The 21,757-nt window shown below is 41.0% G+C and overlaps 1 protein-coding gene across 1 annotated transcript in view; it reads left to right on the top strand.

The window, feature by feature from the left end:
* Nucleotides 1–21,757, top strand: part of LOC311039377 (uncharacterized protein) — a 66,130-nt gene that overhangs the window by 20,297 nt on the left and 24,076 nt on the right. Inside the window, exons 8-19 of the mRNA XM_084049226.1 lie at nucleotides 554–776; nucleotides 1,777–1,950; nucleotides 2,911–2,988; nucleotides 3,461–3,472; nucleotides 4,389–4,481; nucleotides 8,614–8,667; nucleotides 9,332–9,385; nucleotides 11,473–11,526; nucleotides 11,855–11,908; nucleotides 14,851–14,898; nucleotides 15,248–15,301; nucleotides 16,082–16,135. Of these exons, the coding sequence (XP_083905352.1) occupies nucleotides 554–776; nucleotides 1,777–1,950; nucleotides 2,911–2,988; nucleotides 3,461–3,472; nucleotides 4,389–4,481; nucleotides 8,614–8,667; nucleotides 9,332–9,385; nucleotides 11,473–11,526; nucleotides 11,855–11,908; nucleotides 14,851–14,898; nucleotides 15,248–15,301; nucleotides 16,082–16,135 (952 nt within the window). The remainder of the gene's footprint in view (nucleotides 1–553; nucleotides 777–1,776; nucleotides 1,951–2,910; nucleotides 2,989–3,460; nucleotides 3,473–4,388; nucleotides 4,482–8,613; nucleotides 8,668–9,331; nucleotides 9,386–11,472; nucleotides 11,527–11,854; nucleotides 11,909–14,850; nucleotides 14,899–15,247; nucleotides 15,302–16,081; nucleotides 16,136–21,757) is intronic.

The raw sequence follows: 21,757 nt of genomic DNA, 5'->3' as shown, positions 1-21,757 counted from the left end.
TCAGAGAACAGTTAATGGCATGGGAATTTGACTACTGCTTATACATTCACTATTTCTCCTTGTTTCATTATTTTATCTGATTATTGTTGTATTCTATTCCATTTAATCTATTTTATTTCCTTTATTGTCTCTAATCGTCGAGTTTATGTCCCTGTCTAACCTTCTTTTATTTCCTTTCAGGGTCAGCTTGGAATCTCTTTTATTGTGTATTGTTTATTTTATTGTTGTTTGATTTAATCGTTTTGTATGTAAAGCACTTTAAAGGTTTTTTAACCACTTAAGCCCTGTTTTATACTTTGTCATACAAGTGTCGGTGTTGCGCAAAAATAGCTGACCTACGAGGTCACAACACGTCGAGGTGCAACGTGTTGTGAGCTTGTAGCTTGGAGAATGTTTTTGAAAACTTTGGAAGACAAACTTTAAAGGAAAAGGGACACTAGGTTGAAGTAAAGTAGTAGGTTGAAGTACAGCTCCCGAGCCATGTGGTCCATAGTTTGAAAATACCATATACTGTGAATAATGCAGAATTAATCTGGTATCTTCTTCCCACCAGGGACATCTTCCCTGAAGGTCTTCCTCCGTCCTATGTGTTTGTAGCAACACTGCGTCTGAAGGGCTTGTCCAGTAAGGTGCCCTTTGACATCTGGAGGGTGCTGTCCAAGGACAGGGAGATGCAGGCCGCGGTGACGCTGAGCGGAGAGGACGAGACGGTGACCTTCACCACCACCAGCACCACCCAGCTGGAGCAGAAAGTGGTCTTCAAAACCGGCTTCCAGGTTAATGCCAATTTTATTTTTTTTAATGTATTTATCCTTTTGTTTTTCCAGGGAGGCCAGACCTTTTACTCAAGCCATGTAAGATCAGGTATCCTAATTCTATATATAACATTGGCTAATGGGATGGCGGGCCGGCTGACGGGCGGACCGCGGCCACGTCACTGTATCCGTTTTCTGAAAAACGTCAAATTTGTATTCAAAAAAGTTAAAATACACATTTATGTTGCTATATACTGTATACTGTAGCAACAACTACACACCGTGGAACCGTGTTCCCGGTTTTGAACGGTATAATAACGTATAGGTGTTCCAGGTCTAAATAGACAGGTCCTAAAGCTGAGAGCATCTCTTGTGCTGTGTGCTAGAGACAAGGACTGTTTTGTCCCTCTACTGTGCATGACTCCTGTTTCACTTCATGAATGATATGAATGAGTTAGACAGCGGGAGCTTACGAAAAGTGAAAATTGGAGTTGGTTAAGTAGTAGTTATTTAGTTAAGTAGTACTTGTACTGTAGAAGACATCATCTTACGGATGCAAGAAGGAGACTCAGAGAAATCCATTTCCTTCTCTAAACCACTAAGTTTCAGCAGTGGAAATCTGCCACAGTACATGTAAGACTTGGAGCACACACCTTTCTTTCCGCAGTGGCCCAACATCCGCTACACTTTTTCCACAAACACCGGCCACTCTCCGCCCTGACTAATGCCTGAAAGGATTTGTTCACTTCGCTGTTGGCTAACAGAATGTGGACACGGGTTGTGACTGTGGTTTTCATGGGATTTCATTCTCACGTGTTCTGGCATGTTCAGTGACTCGACTGGATGTCGACAGACAAGCACCCATGATGCTCAATTACTCCTTGCATATATACAGTATGCCCAACTCCTCGCACAATCGAGTGTGATATTGCTGCTATTGATTAGATATGCATGCTCTTCTCATTATTAATGACATTTTTTAAACAAACTCATTATTTTGTCCCCTCTCTCTCTCTCTCAGTCTCTGTTTGACGGACAGTGGCACCAGATCAGACTTCTGGTGAGGCCACAGCAGGTCGTCAGTTTTCTTGATGACCAGCAGATTCAGGAAGTCACTTTGGAGCCGGTGGAGCCAATTTATATCAACGGCGAGACACAAGTGGCTAAGAGACAAGGAATGGACACCAGCATACCTGTGATTACACATTTTTTAATATTCATTACATTACTATTCTATTCTACTTTATCACTATACCAAATTGTTTTCACATTAAAGACATAGTTCATCTTTTTATGCCTCCGCCGGCGACAGCTGTCGCCAGAGACATTATTTTTCCAGGTCGTCCGCCCATCCGTCCGTCCGTCAGATTGATTGATGATTTGTAGATATGATACATTTATCAACAAACTAAAACATACAGTATCTGTTTCACTGCAAATAGCTGTAGAAAGAAGCATCAAACCATCTTTCATACAGTCTTTACAGAGAGTCTAGAGGTCACACCAACCACACCATTTTTATTATACACTGTGTGTGTGTGTGTGTGTGTGTGTGTGTGTGTGTGTGTGTGTGTGTGTGTGTGTGTGTGTGTGTGTGTGTGTGTGTGTGTGTGTGTGTGTGTGTGTGTGTGTGTGTGTGTGTGTGTGTGTGTGTGTGTGTGTGTGTGTGTGTGTGACCATAGTATTGTAAAATAACCAAAGTCACTGCAGTGTATCTACACAAAGCTTAATGAAACCACTAATAAGGCGTTTGCATGTCGTGTAAAATGTTTTACGGAAGCCATTGGCAGCCACAATTTACAGGCTGTCACGCCAATGAAACAGGCATCAGATTTTTAATTATTTGTCTAAAAGCAATGGGAAGAGTGCAAAGTTGTTGTGAGGTCATGTAAATAGTAGCATTTGTATTGAATATGCACAAACAAAACAACTGAAAAGCTTAATTCCCCCAATTTACAGTTGATTATACATTATTTTTGTGGAACGATATGTTCATACCACTTTTTTTTGCCAGAGCATACAGTATGTGTATTATTAGCCTCTAGGCAATGATATACTAGACATTTGTCTGCCTTCTTTCGTTTCTGCAGCTTACTTTATAAACTCAACAAATATCTTAATGAGGTATATCATTAATCACATATTTTTATTTCAGGTGGACCTTCAGAAGTTACGCTTGTACTGCGACCCACATCAGAGTGAAAGAGAGACAGCGTGTGAGATCTACTCAGTGGTAAGTCTCTCCATTACTATTATATCAAATATCCTCATAAAATAAGATGAGATATACGTTTTATCTTATGTAGCAGATCTATAGAACATGATAGCATGTTATAGCATCTTACATAACATACATTCAGTATAAACATTAGAGTGCTACAGAGATTACGTCTTTCTGCAGGTCTACCTCAACCATGGCATACTACTGCAGATTTCAAATTTATTTGTTTTATACTTTTATTAAAATATGAAGAGGCTAGGGCTAAAGCTAATGTTTTGTTCCAACAAGATAATCTCTACAATTCAACACAATTATGATTTTTGAAACTCACACAATTGATAAAAGAGAACAGCTTCAAAATGTAGATTTGTTGAATGGGTGGGTTTTTTGTGCATAGAACAATGCATGGAACTCTTGTCTCATGTGAACCTCTCTCTCTCTCTCTCTGTCTTTCTCATTCTCATTCTCATTCTCTCATTTACAGGACGATGAGAGGGTGAGTGTTAACACAAACACTACAACTCTTCATCCACGCCATTAGTTTATCCTATTAGTGCCTGACATTATTAGCACTGCAACAGTCTCTCATGGCACATATGGAAAAAATAAATGTGGTTGAATATGGCGTGGCTGAAGTTATTAAACTCATTTAAAATCTTTATTGTCACTTATGGGCCATTTAGATTGCAGGCTGTGTTGAGACGTAAACAAAACTATTAAAACGCTTTACAGTTAAAACACATACAGTAGGTCATGCCACACATAACATAATGCCTGCCACATCACTTCAGTGACTGTCTGGCGAAGATATTTCACAAGCCAGGAATTCTGAAGATACATGCAATGCCTGCCAGTGGGAACCATTTACATGAACGTCGATATCCTCTCAGCATTGAGAATTTTTGCATTTTGTTCATGGGCTGGTGGATGTAAACAGCATTTATGACAACCTGGTGAGCTACCTGGGATATTCTGATATTGTCCAATACAGATAAAAAATGTCATCCTGTTTACAGTTCAGCTGTAATCTACCCCGTCAAAAAGAATGGCATTACAGTGTTATTTTCAATTGTGGAGTTCTGGTCTAAATGGTATGATTGCTGTTTCACACTGGCATTGGTGTAAATATCAACACATTTGCAACGCTATTTGAGAAACATTACATTAGTTTTCATTGAAATGGAACATTTTTTCCGTCACATAATCAAAATACTGTTTCTGAGAATTTCAACAGTTTCAATGGAGAGCTTTTCTTTCACATGGAATTCATTATGTTTGTTCTACTCATTTCATTAGTACTGATTTCACTGGATATATTTTCTGGTGTCAAACCAAAATGCAGACAATGCCGGGGGAAAAAGTCATGCGCATAATGTTACATTGTATGAATCCATGTGTCTGTGTGTCCTCAGTGTCCCCTGAACCGAACAGCTACCGTGGAGGAAGAGGAATGTGACTGTGACAAGACCGGACCGCAAGGGCCCCCTGGTCCTCCAGGACCAATGGTATCCACCCTGACACGCAAGCACGCACGCACGCAAGGGGCTGCCAATTTTCAAAACTAACCTATTCTAAAATCTGTAATCAAAAAGGAAATCACTGGTTCTCTCAGAATATGCACAATATGACCCCTGAGTCAGAATTATTCAGTCCCTTCATGAGAAGCATCTTTAGAGCACCCTTTTGCTGTTATGACCTGCTGCAAACGTGGTGCATAGCCAGATACCATGCAGCTTCAGGCAGTGTTCCTGGGGAATCTTAGCCCATTCCTCATGTGGAACATGGCCTCCACTTCACTAATATTCATGGATTTACGTTTGGCCTCAGCCTTCTTCAAATCCCACCAGAGATTTTCTGAGGGGTTCAAGTCAGGAGACTGTGAATGCCATCTCGAGGGTATTCCAGGACTTCCTCTGAAGGTCCAATGACGCCCAAGCCTCAGCTCACAGACGGCATGACATTTTCTCCTAGCATTTCCTGATACTTTGATTGAATCCATCTTGCCTTCCACACGCTGCAGGTTTCCAGTGGCAGAGGAAGCCAAACAGCCCCAGAGCACCACTGAGCCACCCCAGTGCTTTACTGTAGCCAAGGTGTTCTTTTCAGCATGCTTCATTCTTCCTCCTCCAGGCATACAGATGATACAGTCCATATCCATAGGCCCAAAAAGTTTCACTTTTGTTTCATTGCTCCAGGGAATAAAATTCCCCAAATTCTTTGGCTTATTTATATGTTATTTATTACTTTTCCTGTGCTTTTATGTCAGTACTGGTGTACATCTTGGAGTGTGGGCATGGAGCCCTTCAGCATTTACTGTAGCATGCACCTTGCAAACTGAACCCTTAGTGTCTGTTGCCACCAAGGGCCCGTTTAGACTGCAGTCACATCCAGTCAAATCCGATTTATTTCTCAAATCTGATCTTTTGGCCCGACTATTCACACTGTATGTGCAAGTGACCAGATCTGATCTGTCACAGATCTGTGTGTTCAGACTAATTTAAACAACGTCAACCCAAAGCCGCCCTGCGTCACATATCTTTGGTTACCGTGGTAACGTTAAAATTCTTTATTTTACTCTGACACTGCAGATAGGACCTGGTGAACCCATTTTCTGCCATGCCGTGAGATATGTCTTTATATATTGCCTTGTTCCTGCACATTCCTACAAGTTTCGCTTCTACTGAGGCAAAGTGCAAGGAGACATTGAATTTCTCCGTCTGTCCACTGAATGCTGCTCGCCATTTCTTCTGTAAAACTTATGCTGCACTATTGTTTCGTTTTCATTACACCCCTAGCGCTCTGTAATGACGTCAGTGGTGCTCGGGTCGCGCTGCAAGTGACGTTTTGGACAGTTTGATATGCGACTTGGGTGGTTAGATCAGGTTACTGCGTTCAGACTGAGACACATCTTTAGAAATCAGATTTGAATCAGATTTGAAACCACCTCTGGATGTGGCTCAAGTCGGATTTGTAAAAATCGGATTCCATTGTCTTGCTGCAGGTCTTTTGTAGTAACTTGAGGGTTTCTGACCACCTGTCTCCTCACAAATCTGTTGCCAGCCGTTGATAGCTTCCTCTTTTTGCCACGTCCAGGTAGTGTAGCCGCTGTTCCTTTAACTTTGAACTTGCGAAATATGCTTCCAACTGTAGATGGTCCTGGAAGATTCTAGAGTGGCCCGTCACAGTCTCCTGATTTGAACCCCATAGAAAATCTCTGGTGGGATTTGAAGAAGGCGGCTGCAAACCCAAGAATATTAGTGAAATTGCTGGAGGCCATTGCACATGTGAGGAAAGGGCTGAGATTTCTCAGGAACACTGCCAGAAGCTGGTGTCTAGCTATGCAGAAGGCAAATGCAAATGGTTGCTCTACTAAGTACTAAAGACGCTTGTCATGAAGGGGCTGAATCATTTTGAGACTGCAGTAGTCATTGAATGTGGCATTTTACCACTTGAAATATTAGTTACTATTTAAATTGTTCTTGTTTTGAGTGCAACTTTAAGTACATTGCGTATGTGTGTGTGTGTGTGTGTGTGTGTGTGTGTGTGTGTGTGTGTGTGTGTGTGTGTGTGTGTGTGTGTGTGTGTGTGTGTGTGTGTGTGCGTGCGTGCGTGCGTGCGTGCGTGTGTGTGTGTGTCTGTCTGTGTGTATATATATGTATGTATGTATGCATGTATGTATGTATGTATGTATGTATGCATGTATGTTTGTATGTATGTATGTATGTATGTATGTATGTATGTATGTATGTATGTATGTATGTATGTATGTATGTATGTATGTATGTATGTATGTAGTATGTATGTATGTGTGTGTGTATATATATATATATATATATATATATATATATATATATATATATATATATATATATATATATATATGTATATGTATATATATGTATATGTATATGTATATATATGTATATATATATATATATATATATATATATATATATATATATATATATATATATATATATATATATATATATATATATATATATACATATATATACATATACATATACATATTAAAATGTTCTTTCGGCTTGGCTCTCGGACTTTTAACTATCAGTCCTCCAATCAGGTGGCCCGCCCACCACACTGCTGTGTGCTCATGTGCAGTCCACCCAGGTCAACAACAAAACAAAGCCACATGTGAAGGAAACAAATCACACAGGACCCTCCCACACACACACACACACACACACACACACACACACACACACACACACACACACACACACACACACACACACACACACACACACACACACACACACACACACACACACACACACACACACACACACACACACACACTGAGGATGTGGGGAAACAATCACAACGGCCCCCCTCCTTATCCATCAGTTAGGAAGGACCAGATTTTCCAGACCCCCTCTATCTAATGTTAATCTTTACACTCCAGTGCAGCCATTCTCAAACAGTTTGTAGGGGGTCAGAGATTGGCACGACACCCCTGAATGCGGAAAACAATCACTCAGTGGCAGTAATGCAGTCCTCAGCCCCCAAATAACCTTTCCAATTCATTTCCAATGGTGGAGACCACCATGAGTTTATAAAGAACTTGAGCTGTTGTTAATGAAATGTTTTTTCTTTTGTCAGGGGAAATTAATTGGCTTCTTTGTTTCCATGTTGTTTCCAATCCCTGCCCCCTGTTTATACCAGTGACTCAGCCTAATGAATCAGTTTGCCAGCCATCTCTGGGCCATCTACAGAACTAATTAGAGGGAGAAAGCCACATGTCTTTAGCAGGGGTCATTATCATGCCTGTTTGCGATCGACCTAGCCCTAAATATATGCTAGTGGACTCCTAATGTGACATAGTGTCTATATGCCAATGTGCTACACATTTTAAAACGATAGTATTTCTGCTTTTATTAAATCTGGAGAATGGCAACAAGTACATTCACTGTATGCTAAAAAAAAAGGCTTTTCATATGTATATTTTTTTAATCAAAGATTTTCCATGGACATTGAGAAATCTTGCCATGGACACATTTGTCCGTGTACAGACATGTTGATGACCACTGGTCTTTAGAGGATACATTTGTGACCATCTCTTGGTGTATTGCGTGTCATTAACCATTAACCAATGATTACTATGATGAATTGAGTATAATGTTCCACAATGGAAACAAACCCCCTGGGGCTTTTTATGTTATCCTTTTAGCATAACCTCTGACTGTACTACCTGTACTGTTAACAAACCTGCTAACAAAGTATTCAATCAACCTGCTAACAAAGTATTCAATCAACCAATCAATCAATCAATCAATCAATCAATCAATCAATCAATCAATCAATCAATCAATCAATCAATCAATCAATCAATCAAATCCCTTTCAACCTGACATCCCTATGTTGGGCCCTTTTTGGGACATTATAGGCGAGAAGTTTCCAAAATGTATGTTTGTTTATTTGTTTGTTTGTTTCTTGCTTGCTTGCTTTCTTGCTTTCTTTTAAAAACTATTCAAAACTTTTATCATAGTATATAGGGGCGTAGTAAAAGCTATGTTGAGGATCTCTATAGAGCTGCAACTTTTATTATTAACATAAAGAAGGATCCATGGCTTGGCATGTATTCTGATGTGATTGGCTGTTTTGATGCTACAGGGTCTCCGAGGGGAGATAGGACAGCAAGGACTACCAGGCCCTGACGGAAAGCCTGTAAGTACCCATCATGAGTTTTTTACCCATTATCTTTTCCCATTATTAATTTTCTCCAAGTGTAGTCATCATTCATTTTGTTCTGAATTTATCATTGATATGAATATTGATGTTGTATTGATGTTGTACTGTGCTGTATCTCGACGACACTGCAAATGAGGGCAACCTCAATGTCTTTCGAGAATAAATAAAGGTTTGAATGAATCATGACAATTCCCAATTCCCCATCTTGCCCACTGCTGACCCTTACTGGTTGGTCTTGGTGGGGTAATACATTACCACGTCTCCTCAGATATGCATATCATCAGTATCTTCTTTTCACCTGTGAGGACATTTCATTGGCAGGATGTAACACATGTTCAGGACCTAATTTTCTGCTACCTTGCTATCTTCAACTTCAACAATCTTCGACAGGCCCCAGAATTCATACAACTTATCGCAATAATATCTACAGTACCTTTGAGATGAAATTTTCTACACCTTAGAGCTTCAGTAACATCCATGTCAGAATTCCAATAGACCACCAGTGTTGTGACATTGTGGTGACAAACTGCTTCTGCTCATAGGGAAACCTCTGAGCAGCCTCTAGTCTAGTCTAAAGCAATCTGCCAACATCCAAGTTGTGATGTGTACTGTGTTCATTCTGTCTGTCTGCTATCCCCAGGGCAAGCAGGGGAAGTCTGGAGAATTTGGAGCACCTGGAGAGCCAGGGGAAAAGGTGACAAGTTTCTTCTTCATCATTCCATAAGCTAAAATGAGCTGGCACCACATTGCTGCGACTCTAGCTCTGTTTATTCCACTAATACTCAGAATAAAATGCCAAATGTAACCACTTCAACAAGGATAAACTATAGCCGAGGAAGGGGTTTGAAATAACCTTTCATAATCTGTTTGATGTGGTTATATTCCATCCGCTTACGTTTTTGTAAATTTCAAAAAGTCAACTTATGACAGACTTTGGGGGACTGTCATAATCTAATATAACTGTAACATAACTGTTCCTTTGGAAAGTTATGCTAAGTTACAATCCATTACTTGTGAATTTCATCTGTATGGTAGAGTATGTTAATACAATAACTACAACAACTGGTTGGAAGAGGTCTCCCTGCTCTTCTATTGAGAATTTTAGATATACTGTTGTCGGGAAGGACACCTATTGGTTGGCAAAAGGTATTGCATAAAGCTCAAAGCGTAATATCTCCCCGGCCCAGACAGGCTTTCCACCTTAGATCCTGGGTACTTTGGGTAGGATATAAATCTCACTTGCAGTGTTAAAACAAAAGAGGCCAAGTTTGTTCACTAAAAGCAACGTTAGCCAACTCTCCTATTGTGACTTGGAACAGCACGTAGTGACGGCACCTGCAACCACACTAACTTAAAGGCATAACTCACATTTTGACTGCAGCCCATTGAAGGTATACTGTACAAACACTGTAGCCACACTCATTTAAGGTATAGCTAAAAAATACTGTGCTCAGTCTGTGCTGCTTGCAGGCGGTTTGCCGAAGATGTTTCCGATGTAAATGCACTGCTGCGTCTGACCAAAGATGGTTGATTTAGAAAGATACACCATCCCAATTTGAGCCTCTAGAGGTGAAATGGTACACAAAGTGGGTGCCGTCTGACAGCAGATCTCGCAAACGTCCTATACTGGTGCTAGATCCCGCGAGAGTGTGTTGCTGAGAAAGGTCGATAACAAAGTAGATTTTCTCCTGATTTGTCTCTCTGAAAAAATGCCATTTTAGTATGAAAATCTTGGGAAGATTGTGTGGCTTGTGACGATTGGGTCCAATATTTAGTTCAGTGACCATGGGGCTAAAGAATGGTTCAGAAGCTGTTTTCACGTTCACTCCAATTCCATTGGAAAGAATAGACTCCAACCTGTGTCCGGTCTCCTAAATAGACGGCCACCTACTTCCACCTACTTCGGCCACCTACTTCACGCAGATACGTGAAGTAAACCGGACATGGCATGTCTTTCTCTTTTTTGGTTGTCCTTACAGATTTGCATTCCACAGATTTGCGTCATTGGCTGTCCTTACAGATTTGCATTCGACAGATTTGCGTCATTGGCTGTCCTTTAAGCCAATGGGGATATTTTCCCATTGTCCCATACTCTGAACGGCCGGCCTCGTCCTCCCAAGCTATGGGACTAGACACGCCTCTCTCAGTGGATTCTGAGCGCTAGCCGAATTTGGCTAATAGTTAGCTTGTATGATGTTACTAACTAACTGTTCGCGGTAATGTCCGCTCTCCATTAGTTATCGACGCAAGTTGTGTTATTAATCTCGTAATTTTCATGTATTGTACATCCCAAAATACAATTTATTAACCATGTTATGGTGCTGTAATGACTTCATATTTTCGCAACATAATGTCCTTTACACGGGCCTTGCAAAAGAGGATCGCTTCCGCATTTTCTTCTTCGTTGGTCCAAATAATGATACGGTTGCCAGATTTTTGAGAGAGAAATAAGCAACCATGGTGCTGTAATGACTTCATATTTTCGGACCACTTTTACATTTTGTGCTGCAGATTGGGGCAAAAAAGCCTGCCGCAACCTGCTATATTATGACTTTATGTAATTTCTTGTTTTCTTGGGTCTGACTCATGACACTTAAGCACCACCTTCACATATAAATTAACCATAACAACACTCCTGTTTGACCACAGCTCCCCCTTGTGGTGTAACTACATAGCACGAATTGCAGCTGTACAATGTGTGTGTCATGCACAGTACAACGGGAAGAAATCTGCAATCTGCTGTTATATGGTTTTCACTGCTGTCTCTCTTTGGTTGGACAGGGTGAGTTTGGCCCACCTGGACTGAGAGGAGAGCCTGGCCTAGGCGGTGGAAAGGTAAGTCCCTTATTGATTGAGGTGTCACAGCTAGGCAAGGGCCTTACTGGACAACCTACTAGCCTGGCTTCCTCTAAGGTTTTCTACTGACTGCGATCTTTGACGTGTTTTACGATTGTTTCATGTCGGACTGTGCGATGTAACTGAGGTAAAATCAGCCTTCTCAGCCCTGTCACACTGGGCAATTTAACAGTTGGGCTTTGCTTTTCCACTGCGATTGATTGATCTTCTACGCACACACGAACAATGTCTGTGACACCAAAAGCTGGTCTCTAATAGACACCTTTACTGGTGCTACTGTCTTGACATGGTCCCTCCTTGTACCCAGGGAGAGAGAGGAGAGTCAGGCTTGGCAGGCGAACCAGGACCCCCAGGACCCAAGGTGAGACACTTTTATTTGGGCATTAGTTATGTAGTAAGGCCAGTTAAAACATTGAACACAGAGACGGGATGAAAACACAGGCCACATTGTAAACAATCTCAAACTTCCCTGATCAGAATCATAGTGAGATGAAACACTACACACATTATAACAAGGAGTACTGAAACACAGGTAACTTTCAACAATGTCTCATGCTAACATTTGGCCATAACTGGGCAACATGCTAACATTTGTATTCTTAATTGTCTGCAATTGTCAGGGTGAGTTCAGAGGACCCAGATGCAGTACGACAAAACGGGCAAGGATCTAGATTTAGGAAGTTTATTACACAAACTGAGGCAACCCATATAATGGGGCAGGCAAAGCAAGAACAAAAACTGAGGATAATGCAGATGCCTTGAAGCCCAAACTCTAACATGCAGTACACACAATGGCCCTCATTTATCAACGCAGCGTATAAACCGCCATATATTTTTCCATATATTCGGCCGTACACCAACGTCGAAGTCACATTTATCAAAGGATCCTACACAGCGGATCCGAGCGTACATTTGGTCCCAGCGTTGATAAATGTCACGGCTGAAACCGAGCGTCATTTAAATAACACGCCCTTAAATATTCTCAAAACGCCCCGATTTTACGACATGAAGACGAACCAGAATACGACCAAAGACATGAAAAGCCAATAAGAAATACTTTCCCCCGATCGCTTCGCTTCATCTCGCCGCACACGCACACGCCCCTCTCTCTCTCTCACACACACACACACACACACACACACACACACACACACACACACACACACTCCATACCGTAGCGGTACAATCTAATTGTCACGTAGGCTTGTAGCCTACATGAATGACATATTATGAAACCAATTACATCGCCATGAATGGAATACGTTTGTATATTTATTTATTTACCCCATACCGAGCAGTGCGCGTTCCAAGTTACACTAAAGCAGTCATGTAGTAGGCTATATTCCCCATGAGACTCGGGCGGTCTGCAGACTGCAGTGATCCCGCGCCGCCCACGTTATAAGAGATTGGAGCGTCAGGTTTATATCCTTAGCCTATAACTCCCTATGACATAACTCCATACCATAGGACAAGCTACTGTAAGTTAGTAGACCTCACTGTCCCGACCGCGCGACTCCCGACGCAAAAGCGCTTGTTGTTTTGAAAATAGCAGATCTAAAGCTCACAACGCGTCACGATGCGATGCTGGCTTGTGAGCTTGTAGATTTGCTATTTTCAATGCAGCCAGATCTACAATCTTATCTGAATGACTGCTAAAGCAGTTTGTTTAAATTAATTTATAATGTTATATTTTCACAGGGATTATTTATTAGTGTAGATATACATTTTGGAGTGGATATATGTGTCCAGATGCCTGTCAGACCGTCAGACAATGCTGCTCCGCAGGTCTAGGATGAAATAAACGGGTGCAGCCAACGTCAACAACTGGTCTCGACCAGACGTGAGATCTCAGCGTACCGTAGGATAAAGCCCACGTCAGGATATATTGATAAATGCCGAAAATTGCGGTGAAAACGCTGTACGCCCATTATTTGGGCTGCACCGCGTTGATAAATGAGGGCCATTAACACTAAACAATGGTCTGACCAGGAACAGAAAACACAGGGGCATATATATAGACAAGGATTAATTAGACACAGGTGAAACTCAACAGACAATCAACACTGGGATAGGCTAGGGGACTAGGAGGACACAGGTGAACACTGGCAAATCACAGGACTGGTTAGACAAGACACAGGACAAGGTACAGAATGCTAATGAAAACAGGAAACAATAGGAACGATGCATAAGATACAGAACATCAAGGCAACAAACTACACAGAACTAGAAGACCAAAACAGAACAGGAATACAAGTAAAGTCCAAAAACGAATGAACACAGACAAAGTCCAAGGGCTGAGGAGCAGACCGTGACAGCAATTCAACCTGGCTAATCTACTGAGCCGACATATTCTCTGTAACTTCCTAAAACGGTTTCATCTTCTCGCAACATTGATCTGAATTGGCTTTTAACTTGATCAAACAAAACTTTTAAATAGCATTTCATAAAATGGGAATTATAAGTTCAATTGCTTAACCTTGAATCACACTGAACACAGTGTCCAAACAGTCCAAATCTTAGAACAGAACAGAACATAACAGTTCCATTCATGAATGCATTCATATGTCTCATTCTTAATGGCATCTGGCCTCCATCTGCTTCCTGTCACATGTCCAGGACATGGACACGTGAGACCTCTGGCAGTCCAGGAAGCAGAAGAGTTGTTTGCCCATTGCAGTGGCAGTTACTCAACCCCAGTACTCAGATACTCCTGGTCAAATATTGATCATACTACAGCGTCACATAAAGGCATCAAAAGTAGCAGATCCACAAGCTTGAGCTTGTAGATCTGCTACTTTTGCTATTTTTGAATCTTTTTTATTTGAATCCTGAAAAGTCAAGGTTTTGGACATATGATTCCTGTACAGTATGTCCCGGTTTCCTTTAATAGACAGCCGCAATTAAACAACGTTACGACCTTGCGGTCTTCAGGTTATTATTATACATTTTTCTCCTCCATATTAATTATACACACATCACAAGCATTGCTTCTCAGAATCTAATTGGACATAGATAAATTAATCCCTCACTACCTTGCCCCCAGGGATGCAAACAACACACTCCCTCAGCAAGCTCCACTGAAGGAGCCCTGTGTGAGTGGCGTCCTCTGTCCCTTATAGTTTTAGGTTAATATTTAACCAATGACAAGTACACAAGCCTGTGACTAAATAATAGCTGCATTGGATCCATATCCTAAAAAGTAACAGTTTTGGACCTACAGTACAAGATTTCCTTCCGAAAGCAACGATTTTAATAATGTATTAAATAAACAAAGGCTGACACATGGTCTGTTGTGTGATACAGATTGCCTCACGGATGAACCTAGGTGCAGTTGGAATGCCTGGGAAGAAGGTAAGGACATATGTACACTGACATGACTCCAGGCTGTATTAAAAAAACACTTTCATATTTACAGTATTATGATATCTAGATCTTTACATGACATTTTGAAGTATGTTGGTGTTGGCGTAGCTTTCGTGCTGATGTCAGTGTATCTAATGACTGAGTCATATTAATTGCTTTTATTTCTTTATGTAACCAGGAATTATAGTATATGTACTGGCATATATAGATTACTATATAAGATTATATTATACCTTTTCACATCTAACGCTGTATGATCATTCCTTGTGCTTGACCCTTTTAATATTTGTTGCTGTTGTTTTTAACTGGTGTCCATTGTTTTGCTCATTCTGTACAGGGTGCTACTGGTGTCAAAGGCCACATGGGTCCTCTAGGCCCGGTTGGACCCATGGTACGGTATAAGACAGTTCTTTGTGCTATGTGCCATGTCACCATCACATGTGCTGTCTAACCTGGGTATTAGTCAGCACGTGCTATATAGTTGAGAATCTGTCATTTTCATCAAGTCACAGTTGTGTGACAAAGACACAAAGTAGAAATTAGGCTGCACTGCTCATTGTTAAGTGTGTCTTGAATTGCACTGCGTCATTCCATGAGCCATGGTCCCTACTGCACTCTCACAACCTCAACACATAGTCATATAACTTACATGAAATATCTATCTATCTTTTCCCATCTCAAGAACATTTAGTATTCAGTGTTGGGTTCACAGGTAAACAACAACAAGTAATAGATACTGTAATAACTTGTATACTAGATTACTATCATGCTCTGCTTTGTAAACAAAGTGTAAACATCTACTGTAGACAAGACTAAATCTAGAAATGTAAAACGACAACGTCCGAGGGATGTAACTGGATGTTTTTGTACCTCATATGAAATGTACTATAGACACAGATTTATTATTATAACTGTTTATTTATTGTTATCTTACAGAATAATGACTAGTGACTACTGTGTGCCATAAGATGTCATCAAATTTGACCATTTGACCTTGATTATATGAAGCTCTGAATAATAGAGTTCTGGATAGAACAGTTTGAAGAGTTTGAAGATGATAACTACGTGTACTGTATAATAATGATGTTGACTGTTGTGAGGAGAAGGTTCTGCCCCTGACTTTATTGTGCTTCTGCTCTGTTTTGTGTCTAAAGAGGTCTTTGTTTTCCAGGGGAAGCCAGGGCCGCCGGGTGCATCTGGAAAGGTCGGACCACCTGGACAAAAGGTGAGTCTACTGCGGAAGATTTTCAGTTTTTAGTTTCATTGTGCAGTTTTATTTAACTAGATTTTCAGGCCGCTACTCAGTCTTCAAATCCAGCCCTATGTTGCGATGATCAGAGCAATGGGCACCAGTTATGGCCATTTGAAATGTTAAACACTGCTGTAACACTGCTGTAGTGGCCCATAGTGTATGCGTGCAATTTATGTTTTTTGGTGTGACTATTGTCATGGCAGACCCCTGAACCATGTTTGTGCCAAGTTTGGTGCGGACTGGAGAAACAGTGTGCCTGTGGCCCCCAGGGGTCAAGCGTGGCCCCTGGTGGGACTATCGTCATGGCAGGCCCCTAAACAGTGTTTGTGCCAGGTTTAGTGTGGATTGGAGCAACGGTAAGCCTGTCTCACTCAGCACCATGGCGGTCTCCCGGGGGCCACATGTGGCCCCTGGTGTGGCTATTGTGATGGCAGACCCCTGAGTAGTGTTTGTGCCAAGTTTCATGTGGATCGGAGCAACGGTGCGCCTTGCAAGTCTGCATGTTACGTTTGTGATGTCCACCGTCGACCCACCGTCCACCCACCCTCTAGGGCCTAGAGGGTGGGTGGACGGTGGGTTCTATATAAAATTGCCTAGAGTCTAGGCAATTTTATATAGGATTAACAGTGTGACCAAGGCACTGGCCACATCTGAGTAAAGTAAAGGGCTTGATATACTTCTTGACGTGGTGGTACGCAACAAAAATAGCTGACCTACAAATTCCCAACTAAGTAAATCCGGCTTAATTGGCTAAGTGAATGAATGCACATGCACAGTGAATACACACACACACACACACACACACACACACACACACACACACACACACACACACACACACACACATGCACGCGCACGCACACGCGAGTGTGCACACACACACACACACACACACACACACACACACACACACACACACACACACACACACACACACACACACACACACACACACACACACACACACACACACACACACACACACACACACACACACACCACCTACCAGCCTGTTTTTCCACCACACATCTACAAACATTGCAACATGTGTAATATAACAATGTGTAAGATTCCTTGAGGGAATGGGTGGGTGGGGTTTGTGGCCATTGTGTGAGTACTGTGTACAACTGTGTGTGCGTGTGTGCGTGCGTACGTGTGTGGATGGATTTGCATGTTGCTGTGGTTATACATTATACAGACATACTGTAGCAGTGTGTCCTACACCAGCGATTCTCAACCGTTTTACGGTGTGGTTTTGTTAGAGGCTAGCGTCTGTCTGTCTGTCTGTCTGTCTGTCTGTCTGTCTGCCAGTTTGTGTGGAGCTAATCTCACAAACCGCTGGACCGATCAGGGGCAGATTTCTTGTGCACCCTACCAGTGGGCCAACATACTATGGTACATCCACACATTGAATACAAAATACTAAACTATTGTAATACAAAACAATTGTAATACATAAATACCAGTTTTTGCATGCAAACAGCAAAACAACAAAAATATATATTTTTATAGGCAAACATTTTCAAAAATTGCAAAAATAGCTATTTTTACCACCATACAACAAAGTATCAAAAAATAAGTGGTTAACTGGACCACTTTCCTGGAACCCTGGCCCTCCTGTACTGTAACGCCCTGCCGAGACTGATACACAAAGTCCAGTTTCAGGGATCGTTGAACATTGTAATGATTATCAGGATTGTGTAGTTAGGATGACTTACTGGAACATGCATTTACACAAACAGAGCAGGTCAACAAACACAGCCAGGCTGGGGACATAATGGGGACAAGCTGGAGACAATTCTGGGTGTATTCTGCTGAAGTTACGTTGTGAGACTACAAGAACAGGATTCTCATCAGGTTTTTATTTTTATTTTTTATGTGCTTTAATTTCCCCCCTAGTGCAGAACAGTTCAATGCAAAATCCTCAGTGTCAATTTAACTCTGACAGTAAAAAAAAAAGGAACCCGCTCTCAGGGTTAAACTAATTGCATAGTTTAGTATTTAGCTGAGCTTGCCTAAGCTGTGTTTGGTATACATATTATGGTAAGGGCGTGTCTTTCCATGTCCAATTTGTCACTGAGACATGTACTCACCCCTCCTGACATCCCACTGCACGCACGCACGCACGCACGCACGCACGCACGCACGCACGCACGCACGCACGCAAGTGTGCAGGCACGCACGCACGCAAGTGTGCAGGCACGCACGCACATGCATGCAAGCTTGTAGATTTCCCCTTTCTTCATTTTATTTTGAAACTTTTCACCTATAAATAATGACATGCCCAAAATATGTAAGTGTAAGCGAGTGTAAAACAGTTTTTCATCAACCTGACTAAAGATTAGTCCTATTAGCACACATCAGGAGCATTGTTCCCAGGTTGTTGTTGTTTTGAGGATGCCACTCACATGCCACTTCAGTGCAGCTCGCTGAGGGAGTGTGTTGTTAACTTATTTGCATCCCTGCAATTTATCTAAGTCCAATTAGATTCTGAGAAACAATGTACTGTAGACATTACATGCACTGTGCATGTGTGTATAATTGATATGGCAAAAAAAACGTATAATCCTCAATTTGAAAATGCACTGCAAAACCATGCACGGATTTCAAAAAGACGTGCGTTTGAAAGCAAGGGCAAAACCATTCCTATTGTTGAAATTGAATGGTAACTCGATGGCTCTCTTTGATATTACAGAGCACCATGGATTTGAAACTGCGTGCGTGAATTCAAAGCTTCCAAACAAAGCAGTGCTTTTTCGACAGGAACATTTCAATCACTTTCCACCTCGTCAGTCAATACAAACAAGTCTCTATTTGTATTGTCAGTGTTGCATGCACAAACTCATCCATAGTTCTGATAGTTGGATACTGATAGAAGAAGTACTCAGATATTTTACTTAAGTAAAAGTAGCAATACCACAATATAGAAATACTTTTTAGGCCTGTGTTCATAATGTTACTTAAAAGTAAAAGTACAACATTATTGGCATCAAAATATACTTAAAGTACCAAAAGTAAAAGTACAAATATGTTTGAAAAACACGTAGCAATGCATGTTGTGAGCTTGTAGATCAGCTATTTTCAGATAGTTATAAAATAGGGCTAAAGTGGTTAATGTATGATTTATAATATACATTTAAATGTACATCTGCAAAGTAACTAGTAACTAAAGTTTTGAAATAATCGTAGTGGAGTAAAAATATCGAATATTGGATATACTCCAGTAAAGTAGAAATACCTCAAAAGTCTACAGTACTTGAGTAAATGTACTTAGTTACTTTACACCTCTGTGATGTATGAGAATTTAAGGCAAGAGTTACTAAAGGGCTGAGCCATGTAGAATTGATGGACTGCCTTAACTAGAATGGTCCTCCTCAGAGTGCAGATCTCCGCCAGGCCGGGTTGTCTACGCAAGGCCTGCAAACTTTGGAAGTCAGTCATAGCCACTTGGAATGGGAAAACAATCCTTTCCTCAGTATTGACGTTGAACAGCTGTCAGTTAAAATGCAGGATGTGTTTGCATTAACTACATTATTTTTGAACTACTAACTGACTACCAACTGGAGGGCAGAGCTAGAAACCTGGCCTTTTGGTCAATTGTGAAGTATCCCCTGATTGTGTCTTGTGCACTTAAGCTGCATGCCTACTTGAAAATAATAAAATCCAAGTTTAGAATTCGTATGACTGACTCACATCTTAATGACTGCCTCAGACTGGCATTCACTAAGTACCAACCAGATTTCAAATGGCTTGCAGATAATGTGCAGTAATAGAAGTCTCATTAAAGGTGGGCTGATCCTGAGAGTATTGTCTGTCACCATATCTGTGCAAATATATGGTCATGGATGCATTTTTGTCATTTGAACAGAATATCTGTAAATGTGAAAATTCTCGGAAATTGAGAACTGAGAAACTAAATATTGTGCATTGAAGAGAAGAAATCTGTAAAAGCAATTTATTTCATGTCCTTTGTGTTTTGTTTCATTTAAAAAACAAAGAAGTTTATTTGTATTTTTATCCTAAAATGTATATTTCTAATACGTTTTTCTTAATATTTAGGCATTGATTATATAACTATCATCTTCATTCTTATTTAAACTACTAGTCTTTGTGTGGATGTATGCATATGCATTGAGCCTGTCAGAAATTGCAATCATGCAAGTGTTTTTTTTTAAACATATTTTAGTGGTAGATCACGGCTTACAATTGGAAATAAAATGTGCTCTTGGGCTTGAAAAGGTTGGTTACCACTGCTCTAGACCAAATATATTTGCATAAAATAGCCGATCTACAAGCTCACAACGTGTCATTACAACGTGTTGTGAGCTTGTGCGTCAGCTGGTTTTGCCACTATCACCTATTATGACATACCAAAAGGGACGCTAGGGTTCATGTGGCTAAGATCAGAGAATAATCTCTACCAGCCCGTCGCTAAATACCATGTACTCAATGGTGTGTCATATTTAGGCCCGTCAGGCAAGCTGCCACATGCATCCTGTAGAAACATGATCAAGCGGGTTGTCCATCTAATCTATGATGCATGCTGTTGTTTTGGGATGTTCTTTAATAAGGACATCTCATCATAATACAATACAACAGCAACGCAATTTTACATTCATTCTGGATGCACTGAAATACCTTCCAAATACTGAAAACGATTCTCGCATACACACTATGTCAAACACATGTAGCCTAAATTGATTATAGTTTATATTTAGCTCACAATGTGTCGCAGTGGAACGTGTTGTGAACTTGTAGATCTGCTATTTTCGATGTTGTAGGCTATAACTCAGACTTGAGGTTTAAAAAATGGTGCACACGTGCATATGTGTGTGTGTGTGTGTGTGTGTGTGTGTGTGTGTGTGTGTGTGTGTGTGTGTGTGTGTGTGCGTGCGATGTGCCTGATGGTGGTTTTGATGTGGTCTGCTGGGGTTTCTAGATTCTGATCATCACACACTAGCACTATCGTGGGCGTATGGACACACACACACACACACACACACACACACACACACACACACACACACACACACACACACACACACACACACACACACACACACACACACACACACACACACACACACACACACATTTAAGCACTTCTTCCACACAATAGAAGTCCAGAGTTATAGCTTCATCACTGTGCACTTTTAAGAGACATATAAAACTGTTTTCTTATTATTTTTACTTTACATGTAACCTTCATGTAACAAGGATAGGTCCCATTGAGATTAAACATCTCTTTTACAACAGAGTCCTGGCCAAGAGACAGCAGCACAAAACCAGAAACAGACAATATTACAACAAACTGTAAAGACAGGCTAATCTGGGCGAAGTCTACTGTATAGACATAAAGCTTAAGGCTGCAATCCATAAGATTTACACCAGTTCTTTTCTCGTTTAAAATGTATTCTGTTGTTTTATTTTTATTTTTAACTTGTACAGCACTTCAGTCGACCACAGTCGTTTTAAATGTGCTTTATAAATAAAGTCTGAGTTGAGTTGGGTCCTACCCGGTCTCTGAACCTAGGTCTCCCGCGTGAGTGTTCTACTGCTGAGCTAAAAAGGGAAAGCTCGTTTGGGCAAGGGAGA

This window comes from Gymnoscopelus microlampas (genome assembly GCF_963454915.1).
Source record: "Gymnoscopelus microlampas genome assembly, chromosome: 22".
Lineage (NCBI taxonomy): Eukaryota > Metazoa > Chordata > Actinopteri > Myctophiformes > Myctophidae > Gymnoscopelus > Gymnoscopelus microlampas.
Note: the sequence above shows the minus strand (reverse complement) of the source record. Positions and strands in the feature narration are given on the sequence as shown.